The sequence below is a fragment of the Arvicola amphibius genome, chromosome 1 (assembly GCF_903992535.2).
Source record: "Arvicola amphibius chromosome 1, mArvAmp1.2, whole genome shotgun sequence".
In the NCBI taxonomy this organism is placed as follows: Eukaryota; Metazoa; Chordata; class Mammalia; order Rodentia; family Cricetidae; genus Arvicola; species Arvicola amphibius.
In genome coordinates this window covers 39,768,114-39,792,586 of record NC_052047.1, presented here as the reverse complement: position 1 = coordinate 39,792,586, position 24,473 = coordinate 39,768,114, and the positions used below count along the sequence as shown (strand labels likewise).

Sequence of the window (24,473 nt, the reverse complement as noted above, 5' to 3'; positions counted from 1 at the left end):
TTTGTGCCTGGCCTCTTAGATGTCCGCACTGCAAGTGTACAGATAAGTACTCAGGAAAGGATGCAAAATAAAAGTACAGAGACATCCAGGCTTTACATGTCTCCTTCTGCTTTGATATCCTGTGAAGCCAGGCACTTGGGACTCCTATGTCTGAAATCTGCCACACAGTGCCTGGGTTTCCCATTCTCTGTGCCATACGTGTCTGAGAAAGCCAAGACCACCTAAAGGCTCACCTCATTTGATTCCTTTCTTTCTATAATCATATTCCAGAAATACCAACTGCTACACAATCTGAAAACAGTTGCTTCCTCTATTCTGTCAGGCTTTCTAGTTATTTAAAGAGGAACAGCATGAACCATGAGTGATTCCAGGATGCTAGAAACAGGTGTCTGGCACACTGTATTCAGCAGTGTGACCCTGACATCTACTTTTTACTTTAGACACTTTATTTTTTTTTCTACTCCTCCAGATAAGAAATCAGGACACAGTGATGAAATTTTAGTAAGAAAAAAGAAAAATGCTAATTATTAAGAAAATACGCAGATACAGGGTGGCATCAATGAGAATAATAAATTAAAAATATCATTATAAATAAATTGTATATATTGAAGCCAGAGCTCAGTAAACAGCCTCAAGCCTCCCGACTCCTCAAGGAGGACAGAGCCAGGTTTCAGTCTCATCCCCACACTATCAGACAAACACCTGTACAGGGAATGAGAGCAAAGAGCTTTGTTGATATTTCACTGACTGCAGAATGAATCCACGTCCTCACATTTAACAATAACTTCTAAAATGTTCTTTTGGGGGATGCTTTCTGCATTCTTGAAAAGGTCCTGAAAGGCTTAGGAATTCATTTAACTGGAAATGCAATATGCCATCTGCCTGCCTTTCCAAGCCACGGCCTCAGTTTTTGTCTTCAGCTTCTCAAGGTTGAGTCCTACTTGGACTGCATCTATTCCTAGTCCACACCAATCTCTAGGCCTGTTTTGTATAGCTCTTCAAAACCTCGGCTTCTCGGTTCCATCGCTGTATTTATATTGGAATCAAGATCTATTAAAACTGTACTTATCCTTTATGGGGAGGTTATCCTCCTTATTGTATGATAAAAAGAGACAGTCTCATTATTTTCTGTATTTTACTCAACTATATATTTAATAATTAGTTTATTAATTTATTTATGTTTTGAAAGATAGGCTATCACTCCGTAGCCCAGTATGACTTTAAATTCACTATTATCCCTCTGCCTCAGCCTTTCAAGTATTGAGAGTACAGCAATGAACCTTACATACTGGTGTACTGAGATACTTCTGTATGAAAACAAATTTTGAAACAAATACAATATATACTCAACATTCACCTTTTATAACAACACAATCCATTCATCTAAATTTTCTTTATCATAAAATCATTTTAAATGTTCAATAGATAGTCCTTTTCTAAAAGAAAATAAAACTGTAGGTGTGATAAGAGAAAAGAATACCCCGCTTTTTTTCTGAGCAAAATTCAGAGGAACTCACGGCTAAGAATTAAATCACAAATTTTGCAAAAGCAGTCAAGCAGATATTGTGGGCAATGGGCTACTGTTTAATTTGCAATTACATGCACAATTTAGAAACCACTTTAAGATAATTTAGCCTCAGGAGGATCACTAACATAACCTCTCCCATAAAGCACAAATCCAGGGGGAGAGGAAGCACATACAGAATAATTTAATAGAAAATAAGGATCTTAAATTTAGGGTACTAATCTCCCAAACTGAGCAAAGTCCTCTGTTCCAAAACCGTGGAACATATTGACATGGCGTTTATTCCCTAGTGTTAGATTCATTATGTCTGAGATTTGCAATTAAAACTGAAATGCAGTCAGCTTTGGGAGCCATCAAGTGCAATGCACTTTCCTATAGGTCAGCCAGGGGACTGAAAACAAAAACACTTGCAAAGCAAACCATTTTCCCTCCTGTTTCTGATAACAAAGCTGAGTTATTTCCTTTGTTTAATATACCCAAAGCCTTTCAGCAAAGACTCGTGATAGGTGTCTCTGAAAAGTGTGCATGCAGCTTTGGGACACAAAGGCAGCAAAGAAAGTGGCTTATTTGAAAGACAGGCACAGAGAGTGGGGGTTAGAGAGCACAGACAGTTTCTAATTTTGAGAAAAAGGTGTTGTCGTCCGCTGAGTATTTCAGTGAAGTGGAGACAGGATCAACTGTCTAGGAAAATGCCTTCTGACCTCTTGGTCTGGATATTCACTAACTCATGAAATCTACTCAAACCATGACTATTTTTTTTTTACACAAAGAAATTCCAACAAGACATTGTAAAGGACACAGATTCATATCCTAGGTACAGCACCAGCCTGCACACCAGAAACCCATAAGTATGATCACCAAAGCTTTATTTTCCAAAATAGTAATTTTTAAAGAACACAAAGAATACACATTAAAGGGAGGCCATCTGGTTTACCTTCTGCTTAGAGCTTTTTAGAGCAAAATTGCTCTGTGTGTGGAAAATATTATTGCAATACTCCTCTCTCTAAACACACTCATGATATGCATATAGAGATAATTATCAAGCAGACTAAAATATATATTTAAATAGGGACTATATACACTGGGTTATTATCAATCTTTGAAGTTTTTCAATTTAGAGAATTCTTTTTCCATCTTGCCATTAAGAAATATTAATGGATTTATACCCTTTAACCAAAGGTAGATAGGTATGGGAAATGTGTGAAATTAATTTATTAAGTTTTTATGATTCGTGTCTCTGGTTGAAAATGCTAATAGCAAAGCAACAACAATAGAAACAAAAAATAAAAGGTTAAATTTGCAGTTGCTTAGCTTCCCTGAACATGTCTTATTCACGCTATCATCAACCTGGGTGCATGAAAGTTTTTTTTTTTTTCCAAAGCAACGATTTTATCAGCCATCAACAGTATGCTTTAGCTTACAGTCATTATTCACCAAAGACCTAACACACCAAAGGAGACGAAAAAAGAAAACAATGTGATCAAACTCTGTTATTTGTCAGAGCATCACATCAGCTTTTCAACAGTTAATGGTAATAATTAACAAGCCAAGTGTGAGACAGATGAATAAGGGAACACTCTTCATGCACTTATCCGGGACTCACCCTCACCTCCAGTTCACAGAGCAACATCTCAGTATCAAGCAGAGTGGGCTCAATGTCCCACGTCATTCATCAGCTCTCCTCAGTGTGTCTTAACTGGGAATAATTGTTTCATGTTGGGCCCTTTATATCTTTAATCCTTCTGTCCTCTGGTCTCTTTCTATTCTTTGAACTCATTCAAGTCCATTCCATCATGAAAGAAACTGCACATATTGAATTCCTAGGTCAAATATCCTATCTCTGTAATCTCATTATCCTCTAGACATCTTTGAAAGTTTGTCCTCACTAAGATGTGAGCTGTAATAAATGCAATTACTTTTAAATGGCCTGTGTTATAAATGGTAACTTTTCAGGAAGAGTCAAGGAAAATGAGTTAGCTATGAATATATCACCGTATTTTGTTTACTCCAATTCCTCCCTATTTCTTACTTTTCATCTTGCTATCTAACAGACATCTCCATTTACTCTTTCCAAAAACGAGTTCTTAATCAGTTATTCCAACCTTACTAAAATCCTATCTCAGGATGTATTGTTATCTCTGAAGCAGCACCATTATTCAGGTAATTGTTGTCTTCAAAACTCTGGAGCCATCCTAGAGAATAGCATTAATCTAATCCATCAACACAGCATATTCTTTCCTGATACATCAAACCACTCATCAACACTTAGGTTATCAGAAAACCCATCTCTTGCTTGACTCCAGGACAAAACTTTAACTGGACACTAAAGTTGACTCCTGTCCTGTTCCCCAAAGTCATTCTTGAGGAAGTGAGGTAGAAGATTTCTTCAAAAATATAAATGAGATAATTCCACTATCCAGTTTGAGTCCTTTATCATTATGCTTAGAATAAAAAAAAATTACGTGCTATGACTTGCAGTGTCTTATATGATCAAGTCTTAGGGATATGTTTGAAATAATTTCTTCCCATTTTCTCAGTCTTTTTCCCTCTTCCATGATCTACAACACCTCCTTTATATAACAAGCTCAGACTTCTAACAGGATCTTCAAGTATCAGTGCCTGCACGTCTGGAACACAATAGCTGAGGTGCTAGATCATAGAACTCTCACTTTATTCAGACATTTATTTCATCATGATATCTGTGCTCTCACCCTCACTAACACACAATACTGATCCCATTAGCTCTCTTTCATTAACTTGATTATCTTCCTTCAGAGGATTTATAATTGATAGGCAATGATAAAGAATAGTTTTTTCTTGAGTCTTTGCTTTGGGGTTCTGTTATTATTTATTTGTTTAATTCCCCCCATGACAGTACTTGCTTTATGAGGATAGAGAGTTTATTTTTGTATCACTCTATTCCTAACACTTCAAGCATCCTGATGCATTGTAGATGCTTAATTAATAGTTCTTGAAAAACTAAGTGGATTCAAGAAACCAAGATCTAGTTATGAAAGACTCACATGCCCACGCCATTTGTAGTGTTGCAGACCCTAAACATATACCTACAATCATTGAACTCCTATTATATACCTAAATGAGCATGGCCCAGATCTACAGGAAACTATAAAATTCGATCATGCTACTTTATCATAAGATATACCTTTTGCTATACTCTATGATGAAAGCCTAACATAGTTTTTATAAATAAGAGTTTCTCAAATGTTAAGATAATGGTTTTTCCTTTAAGAACTTTACCAAAATATCCTACTCTCTGAGAAATAGAAAACAAAGCAACAACAACAAAAAGACAAAAAGGTACTTACCTCCCTTTTTCTACTAAAAGTAGCACGTCTAATTTTTCTCCATTTTGAACCACTGTGCTGATTGCTGGAGAGATAAAAGGATGAATATTTCCTTTTTAATATTAAAATATTCTTAGATACATGTATAACTTAGTCATAAGTTTGGGGTTAAGGCTTCAGAATTCTGTGTGAAGCTGCCATCACCACATGCAATTGGGAGGTATGTTCCAACAAGAAGGGAGTGGGGGTCCTCTTACTTAGCTCCTGCAGTCTTCTTAGGTGCATTCTCTCTTCCTGAGCTTCTTGTGTTTGAAGGCAAAAACACAAACTAGACTTGTCCAAAGCAAACCAGCCTTTTCTCCACTGGTCCAGGGCATGGCAGTCTTTGTAGAAGAGTTGACCAATCAAATCATAGTCAGCTTCTGTTAAGTTTTCAGCAACAAAGGGAACAAAATGCTGTTAAAACAAATACAGAAAAGTAAGAAAGACAGTGAAAATAGGAAGGCCCTCCCCTGTCTACAGATAGAGGGAAAAATGGAAAACTTATCTTCATTTTCCTATTTTAAAGATACCTAAGCAAATGCCAAATTCAGAATAACTAGTAAAAAACTATGCTACGAAACTGAAAGTAAACAGGTAATGCATATTTTCAAACTGCAGCACCATATGCCTTGTTTTCTTCTACATATGAAAAATAGGAAATATTCTTCCATGGTTCATGGAATTGTAGAAAAGGTGATGTTCTCGTATGTGCTCCATTCACATCATTGGGTAAATATGTTCCTTTCCTCATGGACATTGGAAAATAATATGCATGAGAAAGCACAGGGTGAAAAATGGCTTTACAATGAAGACTCTACCTTAATCATAAATAATACAAAATTAGCTTTTAAGAAGGGTTTTTTATGAATGTTATATATGAGTTTCTTGTCTTTTTCAGGCCATATAAGTCTGTTTTTATCCTTTTTTGATGGCCATCTTTGAAAATATGAAAATTTTCTTCAAAAACTATAGCTAAAATGTTCATGAATCTTTGAATTTCAACTACAGACCTCAAGTTAAGGATCTTTCCTAGACTTAGAAAATACAAAATTTAAATACCTTGGCTATTGTCTCTGTCCATTTTCTTTGAATCTGAAATGATTCAGCTCCAAACAAAAAGACACGTTCTGAAGGTAAGTAGATCTCAAAGACAAAGATTGGCCTACAGCAAGCACAAATAGGAAGACACCACCACACAGAATAAATGAATGTAATTCAAAACTTTCAAAATCAAAAGAAAAGCAAATTAATAAATAATCAGGTTATGTAACATCAAAAAAATTTTAATAGAAAAATAGCACCTTCAGCTGATAGATGGAATATATTGGTAATTATGTAATAATGACAATAGAGTTCTTGTAATTTAATATAAATAACACTATAAAATCTGTTATCATAAATACTACTAAAATCTCTGTTCCTAAAACTGTTTTTTTTTTATTTTAATGCTTATACATTTTCACTAACTACTCTGTAAAACAAACAAAGTACAAAACTTTCACATTGGTATCTCTCAGGATGTTTCTAAAATCCTTCAGAGGTTCATTCAAGTTTTTAAGTATGTAAAATATATTACATAAATAATTCCTAATATTTTAATTTTAACATTTTCAGACTACAAAAGTACCCAAATATATCTCAAAATTTATCTTCTAATATGATATTTAATTTGTTTAAGGATTGTGAATGTTACTCAGTGGTAGGTTCATCTGATATTTTGTTTATTTTAAAATGTGCTAATGATCACAAAATCTTCCCTTTTCTCATGTTTTATATAAGATGCCCTATAAACTAATACATTATTTTTGTTTTTAGTCCACTATTTAAATTAATTAGAGAAGCAAAAGTACTTTAATGATCAACAATGGAATGTTATAGTATTAACTACATTTTAGAGAATTTCCTGTGATTTCAGATCAGATGAAGTGGTTTGAAGATACCATAGAATCTTTTTACAGGAAGCAATGGAAAACAAGAAAGGTAACTAAATCCTCATCACCTGGTACAGGGACTACCAATCCCATTCACCTCTCACATGCTTAAGGATAGACATACCCAGTATTCAAATAGAAGTCCTCTTTATGGACAACCAAGCAGATAACTTCACTGATGTTGATGGTGCCATTAGGTGTGGTACACTTGTCATTTTCATAGTAACTCAAGAAGCCGCCTTCCAAAACACACCACTTTTTATTTGTTTCTAAGAATTTAAAACAAGGCAAATAATAAATTGAACTATAATATAAACTTTTAGAAACAAGTCATAAATGCGTTCAGATAAAGAAAAGGACAAATTCCCTATTTTGTAAAAGAAACATCAGACTAACTCATAGTATATAAAGCTGATACACTTTTGCTTTCAAAGACATTATCATCTAACTGCAAAGAATGTTCCAGACAAAAATGGATGTGACATTGATGACCAGAGAAGCAGGGCAATTCATAAAGTGAAAAGCTGCTAAACAGCTCCGGAACCACAAAGACTGAGGTCTTCAGAGAGTATTATGGGAAGAAAAAATAGAACAAAACCTAAAACCACATCTACTGTAAAAGTAGCATTCAGAATCTACAATGTCCATAGTGTGTTATTTAGGAGTTTTCAAGTTCTTCCTACAGAGGTCAGCACATCATGGAGAGAGGCCAAATTCAACCACCATCACCTGGCACAACCAAACTTTCTTGGTACACAGTGATACCTGTTCACTGTGGGTGGCCTGTGGCTCACTGGCCACTACAAAGACTGAACTAAGCTAGGGCAGAAATTATCTGACCCACAGAGTTTAAAATTTTGCTATGAGATTCTTTTAAAAAAAAGTTGCTAATCCTTGACTAGGTCAATGGACGGAAGCCACAGAAATGGTTTTTAACTGTGGAATACACTCAGGTATAAATTTTGCGGATTTTGATTACTTTAATCAGTATATTTGAAAGTGTAAAGAAAAGCAGAAAAGGAAGACAGGGAAAATTAAGTGAACAAGAAAATGTAAGGGACCCCTTTACTCCTATGGATCCAATGTATGTTTCGTGCTGCCTGAGAGTGATCAATTTCAGCACAGCCAACTTAACCTCCACTAGAAGAATACATGCACAAAGATCATTGACCTGAGAGAGACCCTAAGCCAGAATCTAAAAACTGCTAATGAGCCATGCTTAGAGTCAAAGCACACATGCCTTACATGCCCAGGAATGCTTTTCACTGGTTTTTGTTCCATGTTCTCGTCTTTACAGCTAACCCCCATCAGATAGAAGGCTACACTGTACCCCATGTAAATTGGTTTGTAATGTTATTTATAAAAGAAAAGCATTTTAAAGTATATCCAAGATGAATCCATTTCCATTCCTCTCCTAACCCTCAAGTCAAAGGTACTGTAGGACACTAGATCTAATTTCAAAGGGATTTCCCCCACCCCCCCTCTCTCTCAAACACACGCACACAAACACACACACACACACACACACACACACACACACAGAGAGAGAGAGAGAGAGAGAGAGAGAGAGAGAGAGAGAGAGAGAGAGAGAGAGAGAGAGAGAGAGAGAGATACAGTTCATAAAAACCAAAACAAAAAATAAAGATTCTTCTGAAAGACAACAGATGGCACATTCAAATAAATGCAATCATGAAGAATTAAACAATGTCCTACAAGATTCCAGAAAGGGTTGATGGGCTCACACCTCATGAGTACAAAATGAGAAAGAAGAAAATAACTTGTGTTTGTCCAGGTAGGGTTCCCCCACCATTACCTATCCAACCTCCACCCTCACCACCCACACCCACCTCCACTCCCCACCCCATCTCCCACCCTCACACCCACCCCATAGTAAGTTCCTAAGCAATATCACTCCTGAGATACAAGAAAACTGGATCTCTTCCTCCCAAACAAGCAAACAAGTCGGATTCTAAACTATGCCTCAAGCACTTCCCGAAGCTGCAGTAAAGCTTACTACAGGAATGCAGGGTTACACAACGGGTCACTCACCAAACACAGTAGCTGTCAATTATCTTGATACATATAATAAAAGATTAGAGTCAGGACTCACCTAGACTCATAGAGTACTCTACAAGAGACTGAGTTCAGCATTCTGACTGACTCCAATCATTTAAAAGAAACCATCGAAAGGGTGGTTGTCCATGAGCCCTCAGGACAGCCTTGGGGACACGGAGACTTGGTGTAACACTGGACACCAGAAGTATGAAGGGTTATATTTCTGTTGCTTGTTGACACTAACTTTGTGACAATTTGTGAACCTGTAGGTTCACAGTAGCATGATAACCACATAATCAATAAACGTTGATGTTATTTTTAAAATGTTAAACTTGACAGAAAGCATTCTGCCTAAAATACTTGGGGGAAAAAAAGAAGCCTCGGCATAGGAGGATTTCCAATGTTTGATTTGATACTATAGTTATTATAATAACAAATGTTCTTTGTAAAGAAATACCTGCTGAGGTAATTCAAATAATGGAAACTTCTGAAAATAATAAATAAATTAAAAGCATGAGAGAGAGAGAAGGACACACACAGAGAGAAAAATACAAATATGAGGATAAAACACAATTATTTGTATTTTATGCACTATACATACATGGAAATTCTTCATACATTCTTTTAAGTTTCTTTAAACCTCAAATTAAATCAAAACTATGAAATAACAAATACACTGACTTGTCTCTTGAATTTTCTTTTATCCCTTCATTGGACTCTTAGAGAAGAATAGCGATGAGAAACTGAGAAAAAGACGATATAACATTTGGCAAAACCATAGCCAAAACCCTGAGGCTAGCAGGACTGATATACTCAGAAAGCCTGAGAAGGTGATTCACAAAGAACAAGCAGAATAAATCCTACATGGTCACTGGAAAAGAATGTGAACAGAGGCATGGTGCTACTCCAGGGATTCAATCTTCTGAGTCACAGTATATATCCTGTGCCATTACAGAATAAAATCATGAAAGACCAGTAATTTTTAAATGAAAAAATTTTAAATATTTCCCTAAAATATTTTAAAAGAAAGCCTACATATTAACAAAAGGAGTTCAAGAACTAATTTGAAAAGACAGATGGCAAGAATAACCTTCATAAAAGAATTCAGAGAAAAATGGCACAACGTCTAACACAAATACACACAGTGCCAGAGATGACTCTTACCCACCAATTCCTCACTGCCGTTTACAATCCCCTTAATGGGAAATGTGTTTGGAATGATAACAGTCAGGTAGCCCCATTAGCGGCAATGTAGGAGCAGGCCATCCCTGAGGAGAGCAATGAGAGAAAATTCCATCTTTCCCACAGCTTTTGCAATGTAGTCCTTTATGGTTGGGGAGCAGGTGTCCACAGTAGCACACAGATTCAGAGCTAAAACCACCCAGGCTCCTGAGAAGCACCAGGGGGGATGGAGCCATAGAAAGAGACACTGGATACCCTACCTGGCCAGATGATCAGGTTACACAGGATGGCAGGAAATGGAAAACAAAATTATAGTACCCAGCAGAGATCAGCCCCTCATTGTCCTCCATGACTCATGAGTTTGTTGCTCTCTCATAAGACAACTAAGAATCATTCAAAGGCTTTAAACACACAGTGCCCAAAGGACAGATACACAGAACAAATGTGAATCCCAAATCTAATTAGACAATTTCTAAGCAAACAAATGGGAAATCGTTTTAAAGAGGGGGCTCCATGGTAGTGAGGGCTTCAAGAAAATCATCCTACAGTTTTTGTCATGTCTATGACATCAGTTGCTTTAGAAATGGGCCAGAGGTCAGACAAGCTAGGCATGTTTCTTCTCTTTGAGCATCCAGAATAACAAAGGTGAGGTAGGGAATCTTGACATTCCTGTTGATTTGGGAAAAAATAAAAACCCAAGAAATTGTGATTCCCAATACCCCCGAAAAAAAACCTTCTCTGCTATAGAAACCAAAAGCAGTTTTTGCAAAATGCCCATCAAAGTAAAAGTAGGGCCATATAATGGATTACTCTCAGGACTTGGCTGGTTAACAGAGAGGTCAGAGTGAAAGATGGAGTTCTTAATTTCTCTTCAGTTGGGACAAGGAAGACCAACATTCACATAGGATTTATCCAAACCCTATATGCAATTGCACATACAATCTATTTTAGTCTTCCATGGAGTGTTATGGATGGTCTAGTTTAGAGCTGGGATGGTCAAACAAAGCCCAGAGGACAGTGCACCTAAATTCAGAAGCAAACAGGAATCCCTAAGCCATTGTGCCTACTGTGAGCCCTCAATAGCCCTTCCCCTCATCTCCAATTCCATCAGTCTGGATCATGCGCACAAATTATGTATGAATCTTCTGAGCCTGCAGAATGACATCAGTTCTGTGCCCGAATCACTGTCTTGACTTTTTTTTTACAGGCATAGAAAAAGTAAATAAGATTCCCCAGGTCACATGGGTAGTTACTATAAGAGCGAAGGAGAATTTGATCAGGTAACATCTGGAAGCTACCCTTTAACCACTGAGCAAAACAGCAAAACACCAGTGTGTGTATTACATGATTGGACCATATAACCACTTGTAAAGTGTTGTGATAGAGAATTCCTATATTTTAATATGGATGTGCACAATAAATTTGAGGTAGTTAAGGCAAAGCTATTATTTTCCAGAATGATGAAGTTGTTTTCTAAACTTTCAAGAGTGATGATATTCAGCTTCCACTTATGAGGGAAACATGCATCAGTGATTATTTCATTTAAATAAATATAGTTTGGCCTTGGAAACAAATTTTAAAGAAGTGAACAACATAGGCTTTTCCTAGAATTTAAATATTCCTCATTGATATATAAAATTAAGTATAAATAAAAATTAAGAATGAAATAGGAGCCTCTACTAAACCATATCAACCACTTTCTTTTTTAAAAGCAAAGGCTGCACAAACTAATCAAAGCCAGATACCAGGGGAAAACACACACAGTCGAGGAAGGGAAACGGAAAACAAAACCAGGATGCTATTATTCAGCTCTGCGCAGAGGTATAACAAGGCTATCAATCTTTCTTTTCATGAACACTAAACCGAGAAAAGAAAAAGCAAAATACAGATCTGTCTTCATAAGCAAGCGCTACAAGAACTTGAGATCTGGAAAAGCTGCATTGACAATGTGAAACCTCTGTCACTCTGAAGAGTGCTTGCATTTCATTCTCAGACCCCTGTCCTTGTGTTTAATCATTTTGTTTCCTGCCTGTGCTGACAAGGGCTGATGGAGTGGTACTGTCCAGCGCTTGCCTTTCAGAGGCAAAGGTGACAGCCACACTTTAATCTCTATATCTTTCCAAACAATTCATTTTCTTCCTATAAAGCTGGCATTCAACAACAGTAGCAGCAGCAACACTGCCAAATCTTGAGAGTGCCAATAACAGACCCAGAAACACATGCTTATTCAGAGTTCGGCTGCTGCTTCTTGGAGTAGCTTTTTCTTAACAAAATATGCTTTATGTCAGCAACTGTATCTTTTGATGTGAAAGTTTCCCCGTTTCTGTGGGAGTGGGAATATCCATGACAAGACTCTCAACGTCTGCCTGAAACTTAGAAAATACTGAACCCTGCATATCATATTTTCCAAAACATACGTGAAGATTAAATTATGAATTAGGTGTTGTGGGAAATGAACAATACATAATGATATAACAAAATATTTATGCATTTTTCTGGAGTTTTATCCATTAATGTTTTTTAATCTTAGATGATGACTGGTAATTCAAACTCTAGTGAAACCACTGGTTAATTATCAAAGCACACATACACTCAAAGACTAAATACTAATAAGTGACATTTGTCATGGAAATTCATTTCTGCCAATAGTTTTGGGGTACTGGCCTTAGGGTGTGGCTTCTGTATGAGGACATGATCTCTTATAAGGGAGAAGAGGGGTGTCTCTCACTCTCTTGGGAGGTCGGAGCAGAAGTAAATTTGTACGGCTGTTCATATCTCCCTGGGGCAGAACAGCAGGACAAGGCAGCTTCCACCTTGTCTTGTATTTTGTGAGTCTGTATTTTCCCTTTGAATTACCTTTATAAATTCACGCTTTTGACTTGATATTTTTAAGCTGCTAGTAACTTTTTTAAAGGTACAGTCATTCATCCCACAAACATTTATCATGTGGTAACTCAATGTTAACATTGATTTGGACACCAAACATTTAATGAAACTAAACAAAACAGAGAAACCCAATGCATGACTGGACTTTCACTCCTCATGGAAGGATTTGCACAGCATCCTCAGAAGATGGTGATCTAACAGTGTAGAGGACGTTTGCATAAGGTGACCAAGAGATCTTGTCATATGGCAATGAACCAACCCTTGAAAAATAAGATACCATCAAATTAGAGATGGGAATTCCAGATGGGGCTGGAGGAAAGAACACAGCCTTTTTAGAAACAGATGAAGCTATGGAGCCTGGCATGGACCTCTATAGAAATGCCTAAAAATGAAGAATGGAGCAAAAGATAATTCCCAGGCCCTAAATGCAAGTACCAGGGCTCAGTCTGCAGTGGGATCTTGCTGTCTGCCTTTGAGCAATGGATAAACAGGATCCAAGTTCTTTTCTGGAAGTAATTATTTATTTTTAAGTTTGCAGGGAAGCTAAGACAGATGTAAGTGGACAAAAAGGCTACAGTACTACAGCATAAGCAAGGCCTGAGGGCGAGTAAAGCTGGACTGGGATCAGCAGATTCTGCTTTGAGCATGAAACATGCTAATAAACTAGAAAGAAAAAGACAATATCTTAGCAGGAGACATTTTTTTTTAAATGAAGTAATGTCTACTGTACTATATAACTAAGTCTCAGATATTTGCTTGAAATAAGGTTTAGAAAAACATTCCAGATGGGAAAAAAATCTTAATTAACTTTCAGATAATGTCACCCATATCCCACATCTGTGTATGCTCAACTCATAGATTGAAGCCAGTCACTAAATACCTAAAAATGTTTTACATCTTTACTGAATGTACACATATTTCTTTTTCTTGTCAGTATCTCCTAATAATATTAGGCAGCAACTTTATACAGAGCATTCCTGTGATGTAATATAAAAATAATCTTCAGATGCTTAGAAATATATGGGAGAAAGACATTAAGCAATATGCAAACACTGCACTACGTTATGTAGCGAACCCAAGCACAAGGAAATCAGTTTAGTATCTATAAAGGTCTTGAATCCAATACTCCATAAAAACTTAAATCACATGGACAGAGACAAACTTCTTCCAGTTTTGATGTAAAATATACCCCCAAATATTTAGTTATTTCATGAAATCTAAAGCGGAAGATTCAGGCATAAAGTTTCAAAATGTCAAATATGCATGACTCACTTCCAGGGTATTTTTTTTTAAAGCATGTTTGAAAAAAGATCTTCTGAGCCTAGTATTAGTCTAGACAAGATTGGTGTATTGAAAAACTTAAAGAAAATTTTCTACATCAAGTTCTTGAGTATATATATTAAATTAAAGATTGAAAATGGCTAGGAAGCTCTAAAAATCAGGAAAGGCACTGGCAAATACTTTGGTTTGGGGTATTGTACAAAGAGTTTATTAATTGTTAGATTTGATGGATAATATGCATTTACAAATCTTTGGCAAAGCTTGTCATTTATTATCGTTTAGGCCAAGTAAAATAAAGTAAAATTCATTGCATTGTTTAAAAAGAAAGCATATAAGTTTAAAGCAGAAGATAGTATTTCTTCCTACTGTCCCCCATTAATTGGCAGTCAAGATGAAAAGGCTGTAACACAGCCAGGATTGAAATACTGAATCACCACTGGCTCCTTCCTCTTTCCTGTGAAAACTGCTACTTATCCTCAGCTTGGTCTAGACTGCTTATGTGGCCACCGATTACTGAGCACCAGCTCCTTAAAGCAGAGCCTGACAGAAAAAGATCTTTTATTTATCAGAAAAATCTAATGATAGACAATTTATCCTAATTTATTCCTACTTTAAGATTATATAACTTTAAAAGAATAATGCTTAAATATGCCTATCAATAAATCTGAAATCAAAAGTGCTTCAAACATCTGGGAAAATATGCAATGGAGACTCAATATCCCTCAAATTTATAATTTTTTAGATTTGAGATTTTTTTTTTGTTTGTGGTGGTGGTAGTTTTTATTTTTTTATTTTTTGTAATTAGGAATTTAATTAGTAAAGTCTATAAAAAATATTCCCAAACTCAAACAACAAAACAAAACAAAACAAAGAAACATGAAATCTGAAATAATTCTGGTCAGAAGCATTTCTGATGAGGGATACTGCAAAAAAATTGTGGTGAATAATCACTACAGATGAGCAAACACCAGGTCAAAAAAAAATTTTTATCCAGAAAGAAGAGGAGCAGAAAGCATACCTTCAAGTAGCTTTTTCTCTGTAGAGACTCTGGAAGCAGCAGCCGGAGCCTGATATAAGAAGTCACAGAGGAAGGTGGACTGGGGAGCCTCCTGACTTGACCCACCCTCAGAATGAATATCATGCTGGGGGAAGTCTAGAAAAGGCAAAGAAATTTTACAATTAAATCTGAAACATTCTAAAGTTCCCTTATGTTTAGGAATTTGTGATGAAGTTTTACATTAGCAGTAGGCCACGATTAATGACCAAATAAGTACAGAGATTTATTTCACTTTGTATAAAATTTACAAATAAGCACTTAAGCCATATTTATTATTCATATATGAAAACTGGATTTAATTTTGGAAGAAAAGATTATATGGAATTAACTATTTTAATCTTCCATTTATAAGATTAAAAGCCATAAAAGATATACAAATCCTATACTTTTTTCTGTTGTAAAGCAGTATTTATTAACTACATAATTTTATTGGTCAAGAAATTAATGTATTTGTTCTTCAAGTTTTTTCAGAGATGTAGCTGAAGAGAGCAGTCAGGATAGCATGAGGAACAAACCCGAGAACTTGTTATGGTAGAGAAATTCCATCTGCAGACTCTGCCCAGCTTTCTTGGCCAGCAGGTAGGGCGTACTGTGCACGGGGTCTCCTGTCGCACACATGACATCTGCTCCACTGAACAGCAGGACCATCGTTTCCAGCACATCTGGCTTTACTACCGCAGCACACAGAGCCTGGCGTTAAAAGAACATACCACTTATGGGAAATGAATGTGAGTCCCGCTCGTAAAAGAAAGGCAAGTTTGTGATGTGTTTATGAAGCAGGTATTTCTTTTCTGCTATACTAATAAAATCAATGACCTGAATCGGGGAGTGGGTCTACTCTCTCTGTAGAGGTCGGCTCTACAAATGGCCACTCTGCATGGGTTAAAATCCTAAGTAAGGGCTTCAGAGTCTCAGACCACTGTCTGGTTTCTAGGATGTTCTCCTTGTGAACCCCCCAATCCATCACGGATGTTAAAAACAAACTTAAGCTGCTATTATTCGGTAGCAGCTGGGATAAGAGATTGAAAACATGTAAAATGTAATAAATTGTACACCAAATTATCTACACTGAATATAGATATATACTGATATATGGCATTAAAATCTGTAGATGGTGTTATATTTAATTCACCTTATTTAACTCTTCTTTGGACAGAGATGCTAAAAGTGTCTTCCTGAATTTTCCTTCTTTGTATTTCTGGGTAATAAAGTTTTTTCTCTTTTCAACTGGCGAATCCATGTGTAATTCTTCCTCTTTTTGAAGGTTACCAGCCCAAAAGTCATTTGCTCTCTTGTTTCCAATGACAATAAATAGCTGAAATGGAAAAGGCAGAAAAAATATGCACATGATTTCATTAAATGTATTTGAACCTTCAAAATTGATTCCCATCCTAAACTAAAACCTAATTCAATATAAAGCACAGGAGAGAGCAAGACAGCTTGCATTCTCAAGACAGACAAGAGACAGCAGACAGCAGACAGCAGACACTAGTTCTAATGCAACATCAGCTGGGAAACTAGGCACAGGCCACCCAAAACCACCAGAAAGCAGCCTTACTCTTCGAGCTCATATTGAGACAGATTGATTTAAATGGCTGTGCAGTGTCTGCCTTAAGGAGGGACAGTGGAACAGGAGAGGAAATAGAGACAGATACAACGAGACAGAACCAGTGGAATAATGGCAAAGTATAGCCCAGACACAGAAGGCTAAATTTTGCCAAATCTGCTCATTCCCTTTTCTATTACTTTCCCATGTTGGTTAAAAAAAGAAACAGAATTCTCACTTTGCTCAGTTGCCATGTCTTGACATCCCAAGTATCATTAAGGTTTTTTGAAGTCTTTATTTTAAAAATAACTATCTAATTTGGGAAGCTGTGTGCCATTTGCACACCATAGTGAGAATTTCATCGAAGAACTTCTTTAGAAAAGTAAGCACTGCCTACTGCCAGTCTCCTCCCGTCTTTGTTCACACAGCCCAGTGAACACGACTTACCTCAATGAGCTCATTACTCCAGATACTGGCATCCATTTTCAGACTTCTAACCTTAGAGTCTCTTGGGCCCAATGATCTGTGTTGTCCTGAAGGAAGAGACAATTACATTTCCTCTTTAATTTGAATGTGAATTCATTTTGCCTTATTTTTTTAAATGTGTATAGGAGGGCTGGAAATATAGTTCAGTGGTCAAGGGCTTGTGTAAGACCCTCTCTCTGTCCAATTCCCAGCAATCCCTTCCCGCCCCAGTCTAGAAACACAAGTGTGTAGGTAAGGGATAGAGGGACAGTTCGGTTAATAAAGTACTTGTCTTGCATGTAAAGATAAACTCAATCTCCAGAAACCACATAAAAATAGCTAGGCATGGTGATGTGTGCTTGTAATCCCAGCACTGGGAAGGTAGGGGATCCTTTGGTCCTGCCAGCCAGCCTAGCTTATTAGATAATTTCTAATTAATTCTCTAGGGAGAGAATTTTTCTCACTAAATTAACTAGCTAACAAACTAACTAAATAAGTGAAAAAAATGTATAGCTGAGGGATAACACTGAAGGTTGTCCTCCAACACCCATGTGAATGCATATACATGGGTCATATGTGGCATATATGTGTGTAGCATATATATGCATACATAACATGAATTTAAAGCATCCCATTACCTACTCTCCTAAATGCCCAAAAGCACTAGGAATATTCATGGTGATTATGCAAAACCAATAGCATAACCAACCAAAATGGGTAACAATTATTATATTTTTCACAATAATGCATTGCCATTAAACTATACTTTAAAAATAATATGCATATATGTGTATATACATATATAGGTGCATGTGTGCGTGTGTGCGCGTGTGCGTGTGTGTGTGTGTTTATAAATAGCCTGGGATCATAAACCCCCTTTTTTTGTACCTGTTAGAAGTGTTCTACTCCTTAACTATTTTTATGAACAAGGAAAACTTTTCTGGTCAGTTAAATCTCATGCATGTAAGTACAGCTATCAATACAAGACAATCTAATAATGACAATTACAGTAAAAATGAGCATAGAGATCTGACATTGATTTCCTATGGTACTGTTTCCTCTGAAGAAAGGTAGAAGAGAATTAAATCATCAAGTGTACAGTATAAATCAACTTTCAGTCATAACTGATGCACAAGCACCTATCCAAAGTAAGCAGAAATGAAAAACTTCTATGTAAGAACTTTCATTGATCTTAAGGACACTTTGCCTAGGAACGGTAAAGGTTCTTCATTTTCAAGTACACTAAATCAAGGGGTCTTTTCCTTCTTTATTAAAGAGAAGAAAACACTTCAGAGCGCAAGGCCCCATAGCAGGAGTTCACATTGCTTTGTGCTTTTAACTATGGCCGTCAAGCAACATTAGAAGCATGTGAGTTGAAGGAGTTGCTAAAGCAGCCTATTTAAGAGCAGATAAGTTCAGGGAACCAGAGATGGCTTAGCAGTTAATAGAACTGGCTGTTCTTCCAGAGGACCAGGGTTCAATTCCCAGAACCCATAGTGTAGCTCACAACCACCTATATAATTCTAGTTTCTGTGCCCTCTCCTAGTCTGCATGGGTACAAGGCACACACTTCATCACAGACATGTATGCAGGAAAAATAGCAATACTGATAAAATATTTTAAAAGTAGAATATATAAGCCCTAAATGGAGGCAAGGGAACAGGACAGAAACACCAGTGAGATGATGTGGACTTTAAAGAGGACACAGGGCTTAATTCTTCCATTTTCGGCCTGAGTGTAAGGTAGACAGTACACCTTCTCATCAGTATAGGACAAGGATGAAAACATGCAGATTTATACACTGGGCCCGAGGCAGAAATTGTGGTTCTACTTCTGATGTGTTATTTTGGGGAGTATCTTTGGAAAAACTAATCTGAGGTTCTTCTAGGTGGAGAAAACCGTCTTCTTGAAGAGCGCTCGATATAAACGATAAGTAACACTGATACAAAGAGTGAGAACTGAAAACAGAGCCCTAGGTACACATGTACCCTAGCAACATGAAGTGGTGAGGTCATCTAAGCATGGATCACAACCACTAAGACAGCAAGACAGCATGGCTAACTGAAGATGAGGAGGATCGACATCAAAGACAGACATGACAGCCATAGATCTCAAATATCCCAGAGAAAACAAACAGGATAAGAATGCATCAAATGGAGACTGAGAAACAAAATACACTGGTAAAAGTAATATAAATACTTGTACAGAATTGAGAGAAAAGAAGGCTGATTACAAAATGTTGAAGGAAAACAAAGTTGTTGAAGGAAAACAAAGTTAAAGAACAAAAAAAAAAAAAAAAACCCGTGCTTGTCACTGTATAGACAGGCAAGTCACTCAGGTTTGAAAGGGAAAAATCAACAGAAAGCAATGCAAAGAAGGGACTGAAGAGCTTTTAGGAAGACCACTGATAAAAAGGCAAACTGTTGCAAGTTTAAATGACAAAACCAGAAACTAGTTTAAATACTCAAGAGAGTAGTAGATAAATTGGTCCTAAGGAGGCAGGAAAGAGATGGAGCACAAGGGGAATAAGTAGAAGTAAAACCAAGCTATCTCTCCTAAGGAGATGAAGAGAGAGGAAGGGAGGAAACACTATCTGAGGATCATAGCAGGGTTGATGCCTTCTGCTTTTTTGATGTTAATTAAGTGGTTAGGAAAGTATCTTGGTATCATGAGAAATGGTATGGGACAGACTCCCGAAAGGATAGAAGTTTCTAGACAACTGCTGGAGCTACGATGCTCACTGTATCTGCTTAGGCTGAGTCAGAAGCTCTGCCCTGCTTTGTCTCTGGGCCTATTAGTCAACTTTAATCTTGCTCTTGCCATCCTCTACTGTAATAGCAATTTCTGTATTTATCGAAAGAACTTCATGTCATATAGTTTCTACCTCTGTGGACCAGAATCAGAACAGCTGGTATCCTACGTAAATTCTGTGTTTGTGTGCCGGAGTCGGGGCATCTGCAGAGAAGGAGGCAAGAGGGCAGGAAGTCTGGGAGCCTGAAGTTAGCTAAGTTTCTCCAAGTACTCAGTAAGGCTTTTCACAGAGCTGGAGTCCATTTCTGTCTACTCTCTTGGATATGGATAAGGGCTTTTGATACAATGAGATGCCAGACAACCAAGTATAGGGTCACAAGAAAAAAGGCATTTGTAGGACTAGCTCTTTCCATAGGCATCAATTCTGTTGGGAAACACTCCAATGCAAGTTCACACTGTAGGAGATGCCAGAGCCAACACACAAGGATAGAGGCAGAACATCGTCAATCTAAGAAAATACACCTTAGAGAAATGACTAGACCATAACTAGAAGTATTCGTGCAAGCATGCACACTTGTTCTGGATGTATCTTAAAACCAAAACAAAAAAAAAGAAAAATTTAAAAATGTTATTTTAATAATCTATGCATGAACCAGTAAACCCACAATATTATTATATAGTTAAAAATTAATTTTTATCAAATCCACACAGAACAGAATATGGAATTACATGGTATTTCTAAATGGTCTTCTATTTAATAAGTTAATCTCATTTTACTTTTCACAATGATTACCTAGGACACATCATGTCTGATGACAAAGAACAGTCAGTGCTAATCTGCCACCAAGCGGAGACGAGCATAGCTCATCACTAATTACCTGCACACTTCTTACAAATGACAACACAGAGATTGATGGATGCCCAGTCAGGGTCTGGGGCTTTACAATCCGCACAGCTCCTGTTGGATTCATTGAACCAAATCTTCTCAGCTACTTCATAATCAGAGAGAGTTTCTGCTATCGACTGCTGCACAGCTTCAATCCAGTCCTGTTTCTCTTTCTCAGACTCTGCTGTAAAGCTGAAACAATTAACATTTCTGCATTATTGATCTCCCTTATACAGGCCAATTAAGCAGGGTGTTCAGTTTGCATATTCATTTCAGCCACAAATTAAATAGCAGCTAAAATTATGCCTGCTGGGCAGTATTGGATTTTCTTTTTCTATTAAAAATTATCTAATTTAACAAATCATTTTTTCTTCTGATTTTCTATATTCCCTATCGCCCTGCTCACATATCTCTAACCGAAATTAACACACTTTTTATTCCTGATCAACATATTCACGGAATTGCCTTGGTAAGTCAAAACAAAAGAGAGCCATGTTTCTTAAGCAATGGATTAGATAATAATCAAAAAGAGACTGGCAGTGTTTCATGACTGCAAGAATTTTGCCATCGTAGTCTAAAACTAAAATTATATAAAAAAACACCCACTAGAAATTGTGATTTTTGTCAGATTTAAAAATGGAATTTTTTAATTAGAAGACTGTCCAGATGGCAATAAGAGACTGAGAAACAAGGAAAGTTTTAAATGGTTACTATTTTAAAGGCTTTCTAACTCAATTTTAGCCAGCTCTGACACAGTCTGATTTCTTAGTATTGGCTGGATGCCTCATGGAAGGGATAAAATATTAAATAGCAATGTTGCCTACAAGAAAGATTTATTGACTCTTTATTATAGATAATATCCACATATGCCACAAATGACTCCAGAAAAAAAAAAAAACTCGCAGTAAGTTATCTGTCACATTGGAATTTTTGTTCTATAAACTATAATGACTTGAAGTATAATGAAAATAATTGGTATTTGCCCATTTTAAGTGGTTTTTAAAATGAGTGGCTTATAGGATTGCATTTTCTGAAGAACTTTATGATTACATTATTAATAGAATATTAATAAAATTCTCCTAGAGGTTAGTTATAGCCAGTATTTCTATTTAGCTGAGTCTGGAATCAGTCCCCCCCACTGTGTGTATGTGTGTATGTGTGTATGTCTGTGTGTGTGTGTGTGTGTGTGTGTGTGTGCATCTGTGATATGCAATGTTCTCAGGGTGATAAGCAAGACTTTGTGCATGCTAGGCAAACATAGTGTTACTTAGTTACAATCCAAGCTCAAGATCTGCAAGTATAAAATAAAATTTATTATTTTTTGATCATTTTAATCAAAGTTGGAGCCCACAGACATATTTTGACAAATGAAATGTATGAGATACTCAAGAGTACCTCAGAAATAATTATGTCATCTAAAAACCTAGAACAATTGCCTCTGAGTCACCAGCAACCTGACTTGTATCATTTGGGACAAATGTATAAATGCAGTTGAACTCAACAAATTGCCCATGACTATACTGCACATTGAACCTAGGGAACCATTATATGTGATTAAAGCGTGGTGAGTACATTAAGTATTGTTCAATGTCACAGTTACTCAAACATAATACATTTTATTTTATACATAAATCAAGATGTTAAAATATTTGAAACAATATTTTTATGTGATCCATTAAACCCAGAATGATTCTAAGCTGAGTCACTGGCAGAAGGAAACTGCAGCAACTGTAATTAAACCCGATCTTAAAGCGGGATTCATCTGATTAGGCTAAAGGAAAACAAACACAACCCCCCCAAAATGCAAAACTATTTCATTCCTTCTAAGTGTGAAAGAGTTAACATCTTCACTATACTCAGCTTATACACAACTCACGGTGTAAACATCTTTGGCAGTTTTCACAGTTCTCCAAGCCACTTTTACAGTGATTTCTCACAAGCCTCGTAAGTTAGACAATGTGGACAAGAAAAGACTGTTTTAATTGTTCCATAAGATGTAACGCCACTGCCAGAATTACAAAACAAATTACCCAGGCCTTTTAGCAGTCATCAAAACAAATACGCATGCAAAGATGTTTGAAAATAGCTTACCTGAAACTCCTGTAGGGAGTGATTATCTCAAAAGACTGCTTCACGGCCCGATCTACTTGCTTCACATTTGCAACATTCATAGGAATTCTGGTGATACCAAGTCCACTCTTAAAGTCCTAGTGTGGAGCAAAAATGCAAAACCTTTTGAAAACACAACCATAATGTCTTTTTAATTCAGAAATGCTAGAACTGCTACTACATAAATGTATAGAGTTACACAGACTCAACTAGAAAAAGAAATTATCGGTTCTTCTTGCAGTATGCTAACATTACACTAGCCTAAGCTACACTGCAAGTCAATGTCTTTCTTGCAAATGCTAAACAGACAAGGTCATAGATATATCTGCCTTGCTCTGAACAGCGGGCACTATATTTACCTGTATTCAATCAACAAAGGAAACTAACGAATCAACATTTGTCATGTGCCAAACATTTATTTGGTAGGATTGTCAAAAGGACAGTCTAAAGTCAACTAAATACCCTAAATATGAGAAGATGGCAAAGTAAGACTTAGAGAGACAGTCACAACTGATATGCACCTCGCTTTGGATGATGGAAAGTTACTAAATATGTAGCTGTTGGGTTTGCTTAATCTTGTTACACTGGCCCCGCTGGGGCCATGTTTTCCTCTTCATTTACATTCAAAGGCATTGCTGTTTTGCAGTTGGACAGGTTTGCATTACCAGTATTTCAATCAGACTCATAAAAACCTCATCGAGTACCACTGTGATATGGAAACTATCCTTGCTTCATCATCGACAGGCACTGAGTTCACAGTACCCTATTGAAAATTAAATAGGAAAGCACATTCTAAAAGCAACCATGTTGACAATATGCTGCCTAATCATATGGCCTTGGTAACTTAGCAATAAATACGCTTCATATTTTGCTAAATCACCACTTCAAGGAAGGAATGGTCTGTATAAATGGATTCAGATTAAATGTTCCTGGAGCTCCTAAATATTGCTAAGAAAAACAGATCCATACTAAAGGAAAATACAAAAATATTGTTCCATTTCCAAAAAGAAAACTCAGCAAAGACAATTTAGGAAAGTTGATAAGATGGAAAAACAATTTGAATGCCCTTTTCCATTGTAACTGTTGCATGGGGAAGGCGAGCACTATGCATTTCTGTTACGTGCAGGCTACATGGCCCACTTTTGATCTGTATGATATAAAGTACTACCTATGCGGACATAGAATACATATTATAAGAAGAAAACCTTTCACTCCTTATCTTTCCATATTATCTAGCAAAGTCATCTAAAAATACACAGGTCATTTTAGAACGTGGAGGCCTTGAGAAGTCTATGGGCAAATGAGTGCAGTGAAGACTCCTGCTCCGTCCCCATCCCTGCTTCTCCGCCCTCACCAGAGTTCAGCGACAAGAAGTCCCTGGGCCATGACTTTTTATAGGACTTCGTGGTTACGACTAAGGCATTCTTAGTTGATAAAACTGCAACAAAACAA

The 24,473-nt window shown here is 36.8% G+C and overlaps 1 protein-coding gene across 1 annotated transcript in view; it reads right to left on the bottom strand.

Moving 5' to 3' along the window:
- Arap2 (ArfGAP with RhoGAP domain, ankyrin repeat and PH domain 2) overlaps window positions 1-24,473 on the bottom strand; it is a 173,889-nt gene that overhangs the window by 67,738 nt on the left and 81,678 nt on the right. The window contains exons 11-20 of the mRNA XM_038328559.1: window positions 23,004-23,119; window positions 20,905-21,104; window positions 17,258-17,343; window positions 16,397-16,579; window positions 15,780-15,954; window positions 15,226-15,360; window positions 6,928-7,072; window positions 5,932-6,034; window positions 5,088-5,286; window positions 4,852-4,915 (exon numbers count right to left, since the gene is read on the bottom strand). Coding sequence (XP_038184487.1) covers window positions 4,852-4,915; window positions 5,088-5,286; window positions 5,932-6,034; window positions 6,928-7,072; window positions 15,226-15,360; window positions 15,780-15,954; window positions 16,397-16,579; window positions 17,258-17,343; window positions 20,905-21,104; window positions 23,004-23,119 — 1,406 coding nt within the window. The remainder of the gene's footprint in view (window positions 1-4,851; window positions 4,916-5,087; window positions 5,287-5,931; window positions 6,035-6,927; window positions 7,073-15,225; window positions 15,361-15,779; window positions 15,955-16,396; window positions 16,580-17,257; window positions 17,344-20,904; window positions 21,105-23,003; window positions 23,120-24,473) is intronic.